The 14387-nt window shown below is 44.1% G+C and overlaps 1 protein-coding gene across 13 annotated transcripts in view; it reads right to left on the reverse strand.

The window, feature by feature from the left end:
- NPHP4 (nephrocystin 4) overlaps positions 1 to 14387 on the reverse strand; it is a 165689-nt gene that overhangs the window by 109054 nt on the left and 42248 nt on the right. For 12 of the 13 annotated variants that reach the window (XM_060201322.1, XM_060201329.1, XM_060201323.1 and 9 more), the window contains 3 exons: positions 9613 to 9785; positions 8280 to 8344; positions 6587 to 6742 (listed from right to left, as the gene is read on the reverse strand). In XM_060201322.1, coding sequence (XP_060057305.1) covers positions 6587 to 6742; positions 8280 to 8344; positions 9613 to 9785 — 394 coding nt within the window. Of the gene's footprint in view, positions 1 to 6586; positions 6743 to 8279; positions 8345 to 9612; positions 9786 to 14387 lie in introns of those variants that run through there. The other variant, XM_060201331.1, reaches the window with a different exon arrangement.

Here is a 14387-nt window from a genome sequence, read left to right on the forward strand (position 1 = left end):
TGCTTCACAAGCGGTGAAGCAGGTCTGCAAGTGTCTTTCTCTCCCCCTCTCTGTCTTCCCCTCCTCTCTCTATTTCTCTCTGTCCTATCCAACAACAACAACATCAATAACAATAACAAGAATAACTACAATAAAACAACAAGGGCAACAAAAGGGAATAAATAAATAAGATTTTAAAAAAGTGGGCCACTTAAAAGTCCACATAGCATTATTCACATTAGCCAAGAGGTGAAACGACATGTTCATTGACATGTAAGTTGATAAACAAAATGTGGCCCATCTACATAGCAGAATTTTAAACAGTCTTTAAAAATGAAAAAGATGCCCATAAGGTGAAAAATCAAACATACACAAGGTCACCACTCCAAAAACTCACTTGGTTGTTTACTAGTACTCAAAATAGTTGATCAAAGTCAAGCCCAAGGTTCTGGAAGCTCTAGGTAAGGCTGCTTTGGAGGATATAGTCTTCCCAAAGCTTCCAGGGCTCCTGCTTATATCCTGCACCCCTACCTCCTCCTGCCAACTGAACACCAGGGGAAGGAACCAACTTGCTGCTCTGGCACCCTGTCAGTGTGACACCAAGCAGACCTCACAGCATTCTTCTTCCATTCGAGCCATGGGCACAGGCCAGAGCTCCAGAGCCCAGATGGCCTCTCACTGTCAGTCCTCTTCCCACAGGAACATAAAGGCAAGTCAGGCAGCAGCATCTCTGAGGATCTGGAGGAGTGCAGTGTCTGAGCAGCACTCAAGTCAACATTGATATGTATTTAAAAAGCACTGTGTGGGGACAGAGAGCTAGCTCACCAGATAAGACATGTGCCTTGACCAGGCATGTGGCCCAGATTCAAGCCCCAGCACCACATTAAAATACCACTGTGACAATGAGAGAAGCCGTAGTGCTATGCTGTCTCTCCCTACCTCTCTTCATATACATCTGAATGAAAAAGCAGCCTGGGGGTAATGAAATAGTATATGTATAGGGGCCTAGCTCCACAGAAAAAGAAGAAAGGAAGGAAGGAAGAAAAGAAGGAAGGAAGGAAGGAAGGAAGGAAGGAAGGAAAGAAGGAAGGAAAGGAAAGAAAACATATGACAGTGAAGAGAAGCCAACAAGCCTCTTTTCTTCAGACAGCAAGGAAAACTGAGAACTGAAGCCTCTACCCAGTTCCCTGGGAGTTAGGAAGAGAGGAAGAACCTCGCTCTCAGCAGCACTCACAGCACAAAGGCCAAACTGCTCCATGTGAAGGCAGAAGTGCAAGGGTGACACAGCAGGGGACAGAGACCAAGAAAACTGAGGAGAAGGAGACAGCCAAATGCTAAATGGCACCATAGCAGTAGGTGGGCAACTAACAGACATCTGGAGGTATCACAGTCTTGGAGCCACTTCTAAGGCTGAGGGCAAAGATCAGAGGTGCTACATGGTCAGGGAAAAGCACTGCTGTACCTGTAACTCACTGGAAAGACAGTCAACAGAGCAAACCTGCCAACAGAGAGAACAGGAGTGTCTGATGCTGAACCTCTGTTTCCTGGGTGGACAGTGCCACCTGCTGGAGAGAGGTGAGTACATTTTACTTACCTAGGCATTAACTCAGGAAAGATCACAAAATGCAGGCGTGCAGAGGGAGGCTATACAGGCTATACAGGCTAGGGAACCAGGGACCTGATGGGATCCCTAACTGTGACTGAGCCCTGGGAACAGTGATTTACGCAGTCTCCCCCGGCCAGCTGCCAGGTGGGGTTCCTGCTCAGGTGGCCTGAGTCTTGCGCTCATCCTCAGCTGGGAACAGATGTATGAGAGACTCACATGACTTGGTACTGACTGCATACCCACAAGTGGCCATGGAAACACTGGAGATTTGGGGACACACAGTCCTTAGGAAGCAGGTGGATCCACAAGTACAGATTCCACAAGTAAGGACAGAGGATGCTGGGAATTGTGACTTGGAAGACTCATTCAATTATTCAACAACCAACAGACAGAAGCTCTCCTCTGCAGAGCTGATGCCCATATAGTGTAGACTATGACTCTCACTCTATGACTGGGTCTACCCTTCACGTTTCTGTAGGCAAGTCCTCAGGTAGGAGCATACTTCCTGATAATGGCACCACCTTCTGGGAGGACAAATCCACTTGGCAATGATCCTTTCTCTTCTGGGACTAAAAGAGGGGGGCCAAGGAGTCCCACCCAACACAGAAGGTCTGCTCCAAGCCTGGGAGAAAGGAGGACTCCTCTCAAGAAAAAAGATGCTTTCAGGGGCCCCTATACATGAATAATTATCCAGCTGTTAAAGCTGTCGCCTGCTGTCCTAGCCAGTCAGACAGAAGTAACTCACAAGATTAGAACAGAACAACAAACAAATGACACCATACAAGGAGGCTGGGTGTGGCTCCTATCTGTAAGGAAAAGATACTATAGAACTGGTGGAGTTCCCTAACCTGCAACAAATTCAAAAACTTCCCTCCAAAATGTCAAGAGAACAGACTTTATTCCAAGCAATACAGAGAGCTGCCAAAATGACCAGATAAAGTATATGTTCTCTCTCTTCCTCTCTCTCAAAAATTAAAGGATAGAAAATCTATGGGGGATGGAAACATGGTGGTCCACCCTCTTGAGTGCACATGTTACCATGCACAAAGACCCAGGTTCAAACCCCCACTCCCCAGCTACAAGGGGGAAGCTTTACAAATGGGGAATTGGTACTGAAGGTCTTTCTCTCTCTCCCTCCCTCCCTCCCTCCCTCCTTCTCTACCCCCTCTCTGTCTCCGCCTCCCCTCTCAATTTCTCTTCATATCAAAAAGAGAGAGGAGAAGAAGAAGAAGAAGAAGAAGAAGAAGAAGAAGAAGAAGAAGAAGAAGAAGAAGAAGAAGAAGGAGAAGAAAAAGAAGAAGAAGAAGAAGGAGGAGGAGGAGGAGGAGGAGGAAGAGGAGGAGGAGAAAAAGATCAGTATAAGCAGTGGACCCCAGTGATATTCCTAGTGGCAATAAAAAAAAATTTTTTTTAATAAAATCTAACCAGGAAAGCTGCTCAGCAGTACCAGACATGCACAGAGTCCTGGGTTCATTTCCCAGAGCAAAATAAACAAAACCAACAATGACATATTTTTAAATATACTCCTGAGGGCCCAGGTTGTAGAGCACCTGGCTGAGCGCATATATTACAGTGTACAAGGACCCAGTCTCAAGCCCCCAGTCCCCACCTGTGTAAGGGAAGCTTCACAAATAGTAAAGCAGTTTTGCATGTATCTTTCTGCTTCTCTCTCTATACCCTTCCCTCTCAACTCATCTCTGGAACTATCCAATAAATTAATTAATAAATAAAGTTACAAAAATAAATAAATAAATAAATATGCTCCTGAAACATAGTTCTGTAAAACATTAACCAAAAAAACTGCCCTTCTGATGAATAGGCATCACCTGCAACCTTACCTGCCTATGACTTGCTGCTTCATACCTGGCAGCAAATGGGTCAAGGAAGCTCTGCCTTTCTCTGAAAAAATTAACTTCAAGAAGTATTTGGAACTCCTGCTTCTGTAACCCACAACCACTCTGTACAGTGTGCCCTCTGACCCCTTAGTCACAGACACTAAGAAGGAAGCACAGACCATCTGTACACCTGAGCTCTTTTCACCACTCCTTAATGACACCAACTATAATGCCAACCTCAGTATTAAAATGTTTTATCTGTGGTTCTACTGACACCCATTGGCAAGTCACAAAGAGATGGATAAGCACCCAGTTCCAAGAACATTCTGTCTTAATAGGCAAAATGCCAGGACAGAGACTGAAGTAAACTGGCTAAAACAGGCATGCACCTTCATTCTTTTTTTTTTCAATTTTAATTTTTTTTCCATCACCAGGATTATCACTGGGGCTCAGTACCTGCAGCCATTTTTTCCTATTTTTCCTTTCTTCTTCTTTCTTTTTTATTTGATAGGACAGGGAGAAATTGAGAGGGAAGGAAGGGAGAGAGAGGGAGAGAGAAAGAGAGACACCTGCAACCCTATTTCACTACTCATGGAGCATATCCCTACCAATGGGGGCAGGGGGGTTGAACCCAGGTCCCTACATCTGGTCTGTGCTCAACTGGGTGGGCTACCACCCCCAGAGCCACATCTTTGGTCTTAATCTCAGCACACAGTAAGGTGACAAACCACTGACACAGTGGTAACAAAGCCAGGGCATGCCCCATAGGACCTTGCCCTCAACTTGGATCAACAATGGTACAGAATGTTCCATCCTCCAAAGGGAGAATGACAACATACTCTATGCTACACCTGAGGAAGATAGGTCCTGATATTGGGGCAGCTTGGAATGTTCCTACTCATGACCACAGAGTGTGAGCTCAGAGAATCTCATGAGGATGGAATCAAACAATATTGTTTGATTCCATCCACATGAGATTCTCAGAATAGTGAAAATGAGAAAAAAAAAAAAAAAGTGGACAGAGAGTGCTGCATGAGCTGCATGAGGAGTTAATGTGGAAAGCAGACCACTTTAGTTTGGGAAGATGAAGTTTCAGTGATAGATGGTAGTGATGGTTGCACAACAATGTTGATGTACTGAGTGCCACTAAACAAACCTTCCTCCTAAAACTGATGAAACAGGGCTGGGGAGATAGCATAATGGTTATGTAAAAAGACTTTCATTCCTAATGCTCTGAAGTCACAGGTTCAATACCCAGCACCACCATAAACCAGAGCTGAGTAGTGTTCTGTCTCTTTGTTTCTCTCTCTCTCCCTCTCTCTCTTTCTCTCTCTCTCTCTCTCTCTCTCTCTCACACACACACACACACACATTTCATTATATTAAATATTTTTAAATTTAACAATGAAAAAGAAAGCCAGGAGATAGCTCACAAGGTAACACTTTGCCATGCACAAAGACTCAGGTTCAGTCCCACGCCACCACATTTCAAGCCCCAGCACCAGGGTAGTTTATGCACAGTCGAGCATTGCTTTGGTATCTCTCTTCTGCCCCCTCTCTCTTTCTCTTCCCTAACCTTCTATCTAAAGAAAAACAAACAAACAAAAAAGAGAATACAAGAGCAGAGGATGCACATAGGCCAGACTATAACACTGGTGGGAGAAGAAGGAGAAGGGGAGGTTACTTTATGTTACAGCTACCTTGCCACAATTAAAAAACTGTGTCAAGGGCCAGGAAGATCACTCAGTCTGTCAGATATAGAACTTGTATACCTGAGGCCATAGGTTCAATCCCTGGTACCACTATGCCTAAGAGAGCTCAGCATAAATTGAGCTCTGGCCTCTCTTTCCCCCTCCTCTTTCATAATAATAAATCAATTTTAAAAATATATGTTTTAAACAAGTCATTGGTGCAGTAAGTCTCCTGGCTACAAATATAAAAATCTAAACTATCTCATAAAAACATTTCTCAAGGAGAAACTAGGAGACAGCTCACCAAGTAGAGCACACACTTTACCATGGGAAGGACCTGCGTTCGCATCCCCTAAACACAGCATGGAAACACCATGCAAAGGAGATGTATAAGCAGTAGAGAAGTGCTGTGGTATCTCTCCTTCTCTATCTCTCACCCTCTATCTTTAAATAAATAAATGTCCACCAGGAGCAGAAAAATCATACAGATGACAAAATACATTAGTTAATTCCTTTCACAGTGTTGACAGGTGACTTACCCACTAAAGAACACACATTACTATGCGAAAGCACCTAGGTTTAAGACCCAGGCCCCTACTTGGGAGAATGTGCTACAGGGGTGGGGGCAACAAGATTCATAAGAGGTGAAGTGGTGCTGCACTGTCTCTCCTCTCTCTGCCCTTCTCTCCCTCTCTATTTCTGCCTCTCACCCTTATCTAAAACAGGGGGGGGAATCATTTTTCCATCAAGGTCCATTCAAATATTTATAGCATTATTTGTGGGTGGGCCATACAAAACTATAAACTTAAAAGTTAACACTTAATTTTACTATGAAAAAAGCTTCAGTTAACTTGGCAAAATCATACCAAGCTATTTCACTCCAAAAATCAGAAATTCCCCATCCCTTATCTAAAAGGGAAAAAGAAATGGTCACCAGGAAAGGTAGAGTTGTGTAAGCAGAAAGCCCCAGAGATAACCCTAGTGGCATTTCATATACATGGTTGGGTGGTGGCACACCTGGTTAGCCACACACATTACCAATGCAAGAACCTGGGTCAAGCCCTCAGTCCCCAGCTACAGGGGGAAAGCTTCACAAGTGGTGAAGCCATGTTGCAGGTGTCTCTCTCCCTCTATCTCCTCCTCCCTTCTCAAGTTCTCTCTGTTTCTATTAACAAAAAAAAAAAAATGGCCAGTGGGAATAGTGAATTTCTCATGAAGGCACCAAACCCCAAAGATAACGCTGGTGGCAACAAAGTAATAATAATAATAATATGAATGCCTAAGGCAAAAAGACAAAGACTGAGACATGGGCAACACTCGTGGGGCTGACACTGCCATCCCTCTCACCACCAGGCTGTCTGCTGAAGGTGTCTAGCCATGTCCTGTTGGGGATAACCACAGAGCACCCCACTCCTGGGAGGTCCAACTGTAAGCCCCACAGATTCGCAAAACAGAGAAAAGCCAAACAACCTTACCCATTTCTCCAAGAGCTGGGAGGAGGCCAGGTATGTGCTGCAGACCAGACACCAGAAGGTTCTCAGGAAAAAGGTGAAAGGCAGGCTCCAGGAGCAGGTATGGCCTCAGGCTGTACTGCAGGCTGCAGTTCTCAATGACAGTCATGTGCTTGCTTTCTGGGGGAGAAAACACCTGGTGTGGCAGCTGAAACCAAAGCATATCTGGCAAACCAGTCAACAGACTGAGAATCTTAGGAAACACACACACACACAGAGAGAAAGGGAAAGTATTTTTAGAATGTTGTTAGTTCCATCACTAAGTAGAAAAGAATCACTCTAATAACTCTCAAGTGAAACTGCAATGGAATAGAAACCTGTATTCAACTGAACATGGAGAATCTCAAGCTGCCCTCTCCCCACAGAACAGCAATAGCACAGGTTTTCCCAGGCATATCTTGGTCTCCAAGTTCAGAGGCAGGCGAGGACACTATAAAGGGAAGCCATCCTCTCCTAGACTGAGCACTCTACTTGAGTAGCGATGTGAGGACTGGGGTTGGTCTGATTTTGTAACCCAGGCTGTGTGACAGGCACAAGATTCCCTCCACAAAAAACAGACAAATGTGTACCTCAGACAAATAGTGGCCTTCTCACACAGATCCCCTTCTACCATGTAATCCTGTACACTTTCTCTCACCCCAGTCAGCATGACTTCTGCCTTGAGCCTCTCAAAGAGCCTTTGAGTCCATCACCATCTCCACTAGGCTCACTTCTGTCTATCCTCCACTTGGTCAGAAATCTAATGGGCTCATCCCCCCCCACCACCCAAACAAGTGCCCAGGCTGCTGCGAAAGGGGAAGGAGGCAGAGGTATGACAGGAAGCTCCCCCTCTGCTCTGGTCTGCTCTGGTCTGTGGTAGCCCTGAGAGCTAACCCCCTACAATATAGCAGTGTTCTAGAACCTTCATCTTCGGGTATCCACAGCAGCAAGACCTTGATGTCTATCCTAGATACAACCAGGGACTTTACAGTCACATCTTTCTGGGACAACTGGTGGCCAGTGATGGGTGGTACCTCCTTCCTCAGGTGGTAAAGTTGTGATCCTCAGGCAAGGAGGCCAAAGCCCCCAACACACACACACACACACACACACACACACACACACACCCCAGCCCCCGGCCTCCCCACAGGCTTTGCCCCACAGGCCTTTCTTCCAGGTAGTGACCTCCAGTCTTTCAATATTCAAAAATCTAAGCCCATGATTCATTTTGCCCAAATCTATGAGATAAATGGGCTAAACTGGTAATGGTTTGCTTGGAGAAAAGATCACAGAACAGAACCAATTGTGAAACGGCCAAGAGATAGTTCACCTGGTAGAGCACATGTGCTTTACCATACCTGAGGTCTGGGTTTGAGCCCCAGCACTACATGGAAGCATCAGAGACAGTACCAGGGGTGCTCTATGCAGGGGACTACAGTTCTATTGTGTTTCCTTTCTCTCTGTCTCTCTCTCTCACTCTACACTTCCTTCCAAATAAGACATGAGAAAGTTGGATCCAAGTATCAACAGTATTATCCATACATGAGGCCTTGAGTTCATTCTCCAGTGTTGCCATTTTAAAAGAGAAAGAGAGTGGAGGAGGGATGGGAGTAAAGTTCTTGGGAAAGTTTTAAGATGAGCATGTGATGCCAAGGACAGCAGACGGCCCGTCTCTTACGTTCTATGGGATCGAGGAGGAGTGGATGCAACAGGGCTCTGGGGGTGCCATAATACAGCTTCAGCCTGCAAAATATGACCAGGCAACACACATTAGCACTTGACATCTCACACAGTGCGTAAGGACCCAACCACACCCACACCTACTAAAGATTTTTAAATATCATATAATCCCAGCCTCCCAGAAGATAAAGGTGGTTCCCAAAGCCTGAGTGCTCACCCAGCACACCCAGCACTGTCCTAAAACAGCCCCCCTACTAGGCACTAGAAAATAGCCCCAGGGAAATATATCAGACTCTAAAATGTCCCAAGAAAGACAATAATGCTTGATAATTTTCATGGCTGGGTTTATAGAGCAGTGTTTCTTAATCTGGGATGATTTTTGTCCCCCAGGAACGTTGGAATATCTGAAGATATTTGGGGTTGTTACCCTGGAAGGGTGAGGGGGGTAGGAGGTGCTTTTGTTACCCATTGGTCAGACATCCCACACTACACAGGAAAGCATCCACCAAGAGAATCTATCTCCATTGAGAAAATCAGTGATGCCCAGGCTGAGAACCCTGATCAGAATGTCAATTTCAACCCCAGCTGAAGTGATGATGACACAGTAATTAACCACCAAGTTTGTCCAGCCAATGAACACACATGTCCACGAATATCTGCTGAATAAATACCTACTACTTACTGATGCTTGTCTGTATAAAACAAGATTTCATACCCACAAGAGCCATTGAGATGCATGTTATTCTGCTCCTTTAGTTTAATAAACGGGCTTAAGAGTCAGAAAGTGGTACACTCACTTATGATACCATATGTAAGGACCCAGGTTCAAGTCCCTGGTCCCCACTTGCAAGGAGGGGAAGCTTCACAAGAAGTTAAGTAGTGCTGCAAGTATCTCTCTGTCTCTCTCCTCTATTATTTCCCCTCTCCTCTCAGTTTCTCTTTGTCCTATCAAAAAAAGAAAGAGAGAAAGAAAGAAAAAGGGAGAAAGAAAGAAAGAGAGAAAATGGCCACCAGGAAAGGTGGATTCACTATGCTCCAGTAATAACCCTGGTGGCAATAAAACTAAAATTAAAAAAAAAAAAAAAAAAGATAAGCAGCCTTAAGTCCCACAGGAATAAGTGAGAGAGCAGACCTACACCCCCACATCCATCACACATCAACTCTAGCCCAACACTGGCCTACAAACACCTTCTTGGATTACTTACTCCAAAGAAACCTCCCACAGTATCCTGTTATGAACACAACGTAAAGCACCTTATTATGTCCAAATGATGAGCAGTTAAGTCACACAGAAAGAGGGAAGACCCATGAATGTGGGGACCCCTGGGTACCGCTTATCCTGGGAGGCAGAGGTGGGAGATTCCGGTTTGCAGCTGAAGACCCGAAGAATTCCAAACCCACATGACAAGGTCTGGAGGGTGCCGTCTCGCTTCCTGCCTTCAGTGACCACTTCTACCACGGCCACAATGTTTGGGTGGTTCAAGGATGTGTGGAAATACAAGGGCTGCAAAGCAGAGGCGAGAGGATAGCTCAGACAGAGGCAGGAATGGTGTGTATAGTCTGCAGAGAAGGAAGCACAGCTAAGGCCACAATGGCCCTCCTTCACCTCCCCCTACACCCCACCCCAGTCTTCACATAAATGCTGTCTCACCCCTAGAACACAACATCCACTCTGCCCACAAATGTCGATATTTATTCTAATCCCTGTTTAATGCTGTATCATAAAGTCATAGCTTAATTAATTTTATTAATGCTAAACAGGACTCTGAAATTTCTTTTGTTAAGATTTCTTTATTTCAGGCCAGTGAAATAGTTGATTTGGATAATGCATTGCTTTGCTGTGTGTTCAACCCATGTTTGAATCCTGCCCCCATGCACTGACGGAAGTTTTAGTGCTATGGTCTCCTTTCACTTTTTCTCTGTGTCTCTTTGTCTCTATCTAAAATAAATAAATAAATAAATATGCGGTCTGGGAGGTGATGCAGTAGATAAAGCACTGGATTCTCAACCATAAGGTCCTGAGTTCAATCCCTGGCAGCACATGTACCAGAGTGATGTCTGGTTCCTTCTCTACTTCATCATAAATAAATTCTTTAAAAATAAATATTTTATAGATTTTTTTAATTTTTATCTATAAAAAGGAAACTCTGACAAAAACCACAGGATAAGAGGGGTACAACTCCACACCTTTCCCACCACCAGAACTCCATATCCCACCCCTTCCCCTGATAGCTTTCCTATTCTTTATCCCTCTAGGAGTATGGACACAGGGTCATTACGGGGTGCAGAAGGTGGAAGGTCTGACTTCTGTAATTGCTTCCCTGCTGAACATGGGCATTGGCAAGTTGATCCGTACTCCCAGCCAGTCTCTCTCTTTTCCTAGTGGAGCAGTGCTCTGGAGAGGCAGGGCTCCAGGCTCCAATGGTGGGGTCATGCTCTAGCCTATGAAGACGAACCCAGGTCCTCACACATGCAAGTCCTATGATTTGCCCACTCTGCCACCTCCCCACCACAATATCATTTCTCTAGGAGCTATATCATATGCCCAGCTCAAAGCAAGACACCACCTTTTTATAAGGAACTCGTCTTGAGATTATTTTATTTCAAGAAGTTGGACGGGCTGCCAAGTAGATGATATTTAAATTTCTACCCGCAAACTTCCCATTCTCTCTCATGAAAATGCAAGTTCTCCATTTCTGTACCTCCTGACTTAGGGGGTAGGGAGGGAGACTCAGAAGAAGGAAGGCAGCCCACCACACAGCTGAGATGCCCATGCCCATCTGGAAATGAGGTCCCTTCATGCTGCTGCTATTTCATATGTCAAACTAACAAATGTGAGCCTGAAAAGATAGCTGACACCAGAGAAAGTTCTGGGGCTTTGGCTTCCCTTCCCTCTTCCCTCCCTCCCTTTCTCTGGTTCTTTACCTGAATGAAAAAGTGGCCCAAGGCAATGAAATTTCACATGTATGAGGTCCCAGCTCCATAAATAAAATAATAATGAATTAAAAAACTTATAAATATCAATGCAGAAGATGGAGACCAGAGTATGGACTCGGTTTTAGAATCAATAGGTAGTAGTCATCCACCAGAGCTCAGGTACAACTCTGGACTCACTACTCCTCAAAACCCAACTTTTATGTGGGAGGGTTAAAGTATGGGAGCAGTACCATCAGCTGAGCAAAAATACCACCCTCCCCTTCAAGGCAGAAAGGGGTTAGGCAGGGCCTGGGTTTCTGCAACTTGGACTAATCCCCATTAACAAGTCATTACCATGGTGTCCTGAAAAAAAAACATTCACTATAATCATAAATTGTCAGGTCAGGATAACAGAGAGACACATTAAAACATCAGCCATATGACATAAATCGTTATTCTATTATCTTTTATTGCAAAATGATGAAATAATAACCACTTACAGCTGACAGGTGGTTGAACCAAGAGAGAATTGTTTTTGTTCCCAAGGCTCAAGGGAAAAAAAAAAATATATATATATATATATGTATATATATATATATACTGTAAAGGCCAAGTTTGTCTTTATCTCACCTTTTAAATTTATACCAGTGCATGTCAGCTCTGTGAACACTGCCCACTTTTTCTTTTGGCCCTAAAGCAAACACTTCCAACTATGCTGGAATGCACCAGCATTGGAAGTACCAAACATTCCAGCTTAGAAACTGCTTTCCCCTAAAAGACACATTTTTGCACTGCTGGTAGGAATGTAACTTGGTCCAGCCCTTGTGGAAACAGTCTGAAGATTTTTCAGAACATGAGAAATGGATCTACCTTTTGATACAGGAATTTTTCTTTTCCTTTTTTATTAGTGATTATTATTGTTTTACAAAATTATGAGATAACATGGGTATAATTCCACACCATTCCCACCAACAAAATTTTGTATCACCATTCCCTCCATTGGAAAGCAGTTCTCCCAAGGATTCAGATATTAAGTTGACTATTATTTCTATAGCTATCTATCTCTTGTTATATACATTTGGCAATTTTTTCTATGGTCCTGCCTCTATTCCTTTCTTTTCTTTTTTTTTTAATTTATTTGTAAAATATAAAAAAAATAGAAAATATCAACAGAACCATAGAATAAAAGGGGTAAAAATCCACACATTTCCCACCACCAGAGTTCCATATCCCATCCCCTCCACTGGAAGCTTTCCTATTCTTTATCTCTCTGGGAGCATGGACCCAGGATCATTATGGGGTGCAGAAGGTGGGAGGTCTGGTTTCTGTAATTGCTTCTCTGATGGACATGGGCATTGACAGGTTGATCCATACTCCCAACCTGTCCCTATTTTTCCCTACTAGGGCAGGGCTCTGAAGAGGTGGGGTTCCACGGTACATTGGTGAGGTCATCTGTCTAGGCGAGTTAGGTTGACATCATGGTAGCATCTGCAACTTGGTGTTTGGAACTTGTATTCCTTTGCTTCCTCCTTTCTTGTGGGACTAGGTTCAGTAGTTCTTGTAAGGTGGGGTTGATTGTGGCATATTTCTTTAGTTCTTTGAAAAGAACTTTATTTCTCCCTCATATTTGTTTTTTTAATATTTTATTTTATTTATTTATTCCCTTTTGTTGCCCTTGTTGTTTTTATTGTTATAGTTATTGATGTCATCGTTGTTGGGTAGGACAGAGAGAAATGGAAAAAGGAGGAGAAGACAGAGGGGGAGAGAAAGACAGACACCTTCAAACCTGCTTCACCGCCCGTGAAGCTACCCCCCTGCAGGTGGGGAGCAGGGGCTCGAACTGGGATCCTTATGCCGGTCCTTGTGCTTTGCACCACGTGCACTTAACCCACTGCACTACCGCCCAACACCCCCCCACTTTTGATAGTTTTACAGTAATGTGCCTTGGCTCTGGTCTTTTTGTACTTATAAATCTGGGTGATCATTCTGCCTCTTCAATGAATATGTTCTGATGGTATCTGAAGTGAGGGAAGTTCTCAGCTAAAATTGCTCTGAAAATGGACTCTGGGTCTTGTCCTCCTCTTCAGATATACCATCACTCTTATATTCAGATATACCATCACTCTTATATACCATCACTCTTATATACCATCACTCTTATATTCAGTCTTTCTAAACCATTCCTCTTCCTCATCTTTCAATTGAAAAAGTGGAGACTGCCGAGCTGGTGTAGTGGCTCTGCCTGTGGGCTCTGTCCTCACCATAAGCCAGTAGTTCCCTACTGGGGGAAAAAACAAATGAAAGAGTGGGCTGGCCGTATCTTCTAGACTGGAGATTATTTCTTCTGAATGTGTGGATCTACTTCCTAAGCCTTCTACCTGGGCATGGATTGCAGTTAGAGTGTCTTTTACTCCCTGGAGTTCTGACTGAAGTTCTTCTTTCAAGATTTGAAAATTCTTAGTGAATTCTGTTGTAAGTTCCTCTCTCATGTGTTTTAATTCCATAGTAACATGTTCTTTTAGTTCTTGCTTAATTTCTTGGAGAGTCCTCATAATAAGATCTGTTTAGTCTGTCTCTGAGAGACTCTCCAAATCTGTAATTCCTTGGATTTCCTATTTCATTTCTGTCTGGCTGATCCAGCATAGTTGGCTGTTTAGTTCTGTTTCTCTGCTTGCACATTTTTTGTGTGTGCTGGTTAATGATGGCCAGCAGGTGGTGCTATTGTGATCTCTAGGTTACTCTTGTTTGTATATGTGGCAGGTGAGATGGGTGGGGGAGTGGTTGCTTTGGATTGTCTTGTGGTCACAAATGCCCTATTTTATGTTGTGTCCTTGCCTTAAATTCAGAAGGCTAAAGCCCCTGAGTCAAAGACTGAGAGGTTTTAAGTCCCTGTCTCTTTTCTTCCGGCACTAGGAACAATGTTGCTTGCTGTGCTAAAAGTGAAATCACCAAAATGGTGCAGGTGAGCATCCGCAGCACCCAGAAAGAGATCTCTGACTTGACTTTGCTGTTCCCTCACCCCCATTTGCTCCAACCACAGGCAAGCACCCACCTGAGGCTGCAGAACTTTCAGCTATAGATTATGGCTTCAGTTGGGTCTCTAGTTGTATTTATTTGTTGTCTTAGGAGGAGAGGTGATGTGGTCCCAGTTATTCCATGGCCACGCCTCCCAGAAGTCCTGACCCAGAAA

Source organism: Erinaceus europaeus, chromosome 11, assembly GCF_950295315.1.
Source record: "Erinaceus europaeus chromosome 11, mEriEur2.1, whole genome shotgun sequence".
Taxonomy (NCBI): Eukaryota; Metazoa; Chordata; class Mammalia; order Eulipotyphla; family Erinaceidae; genus Erinaceus; species Erinaceus europaeus.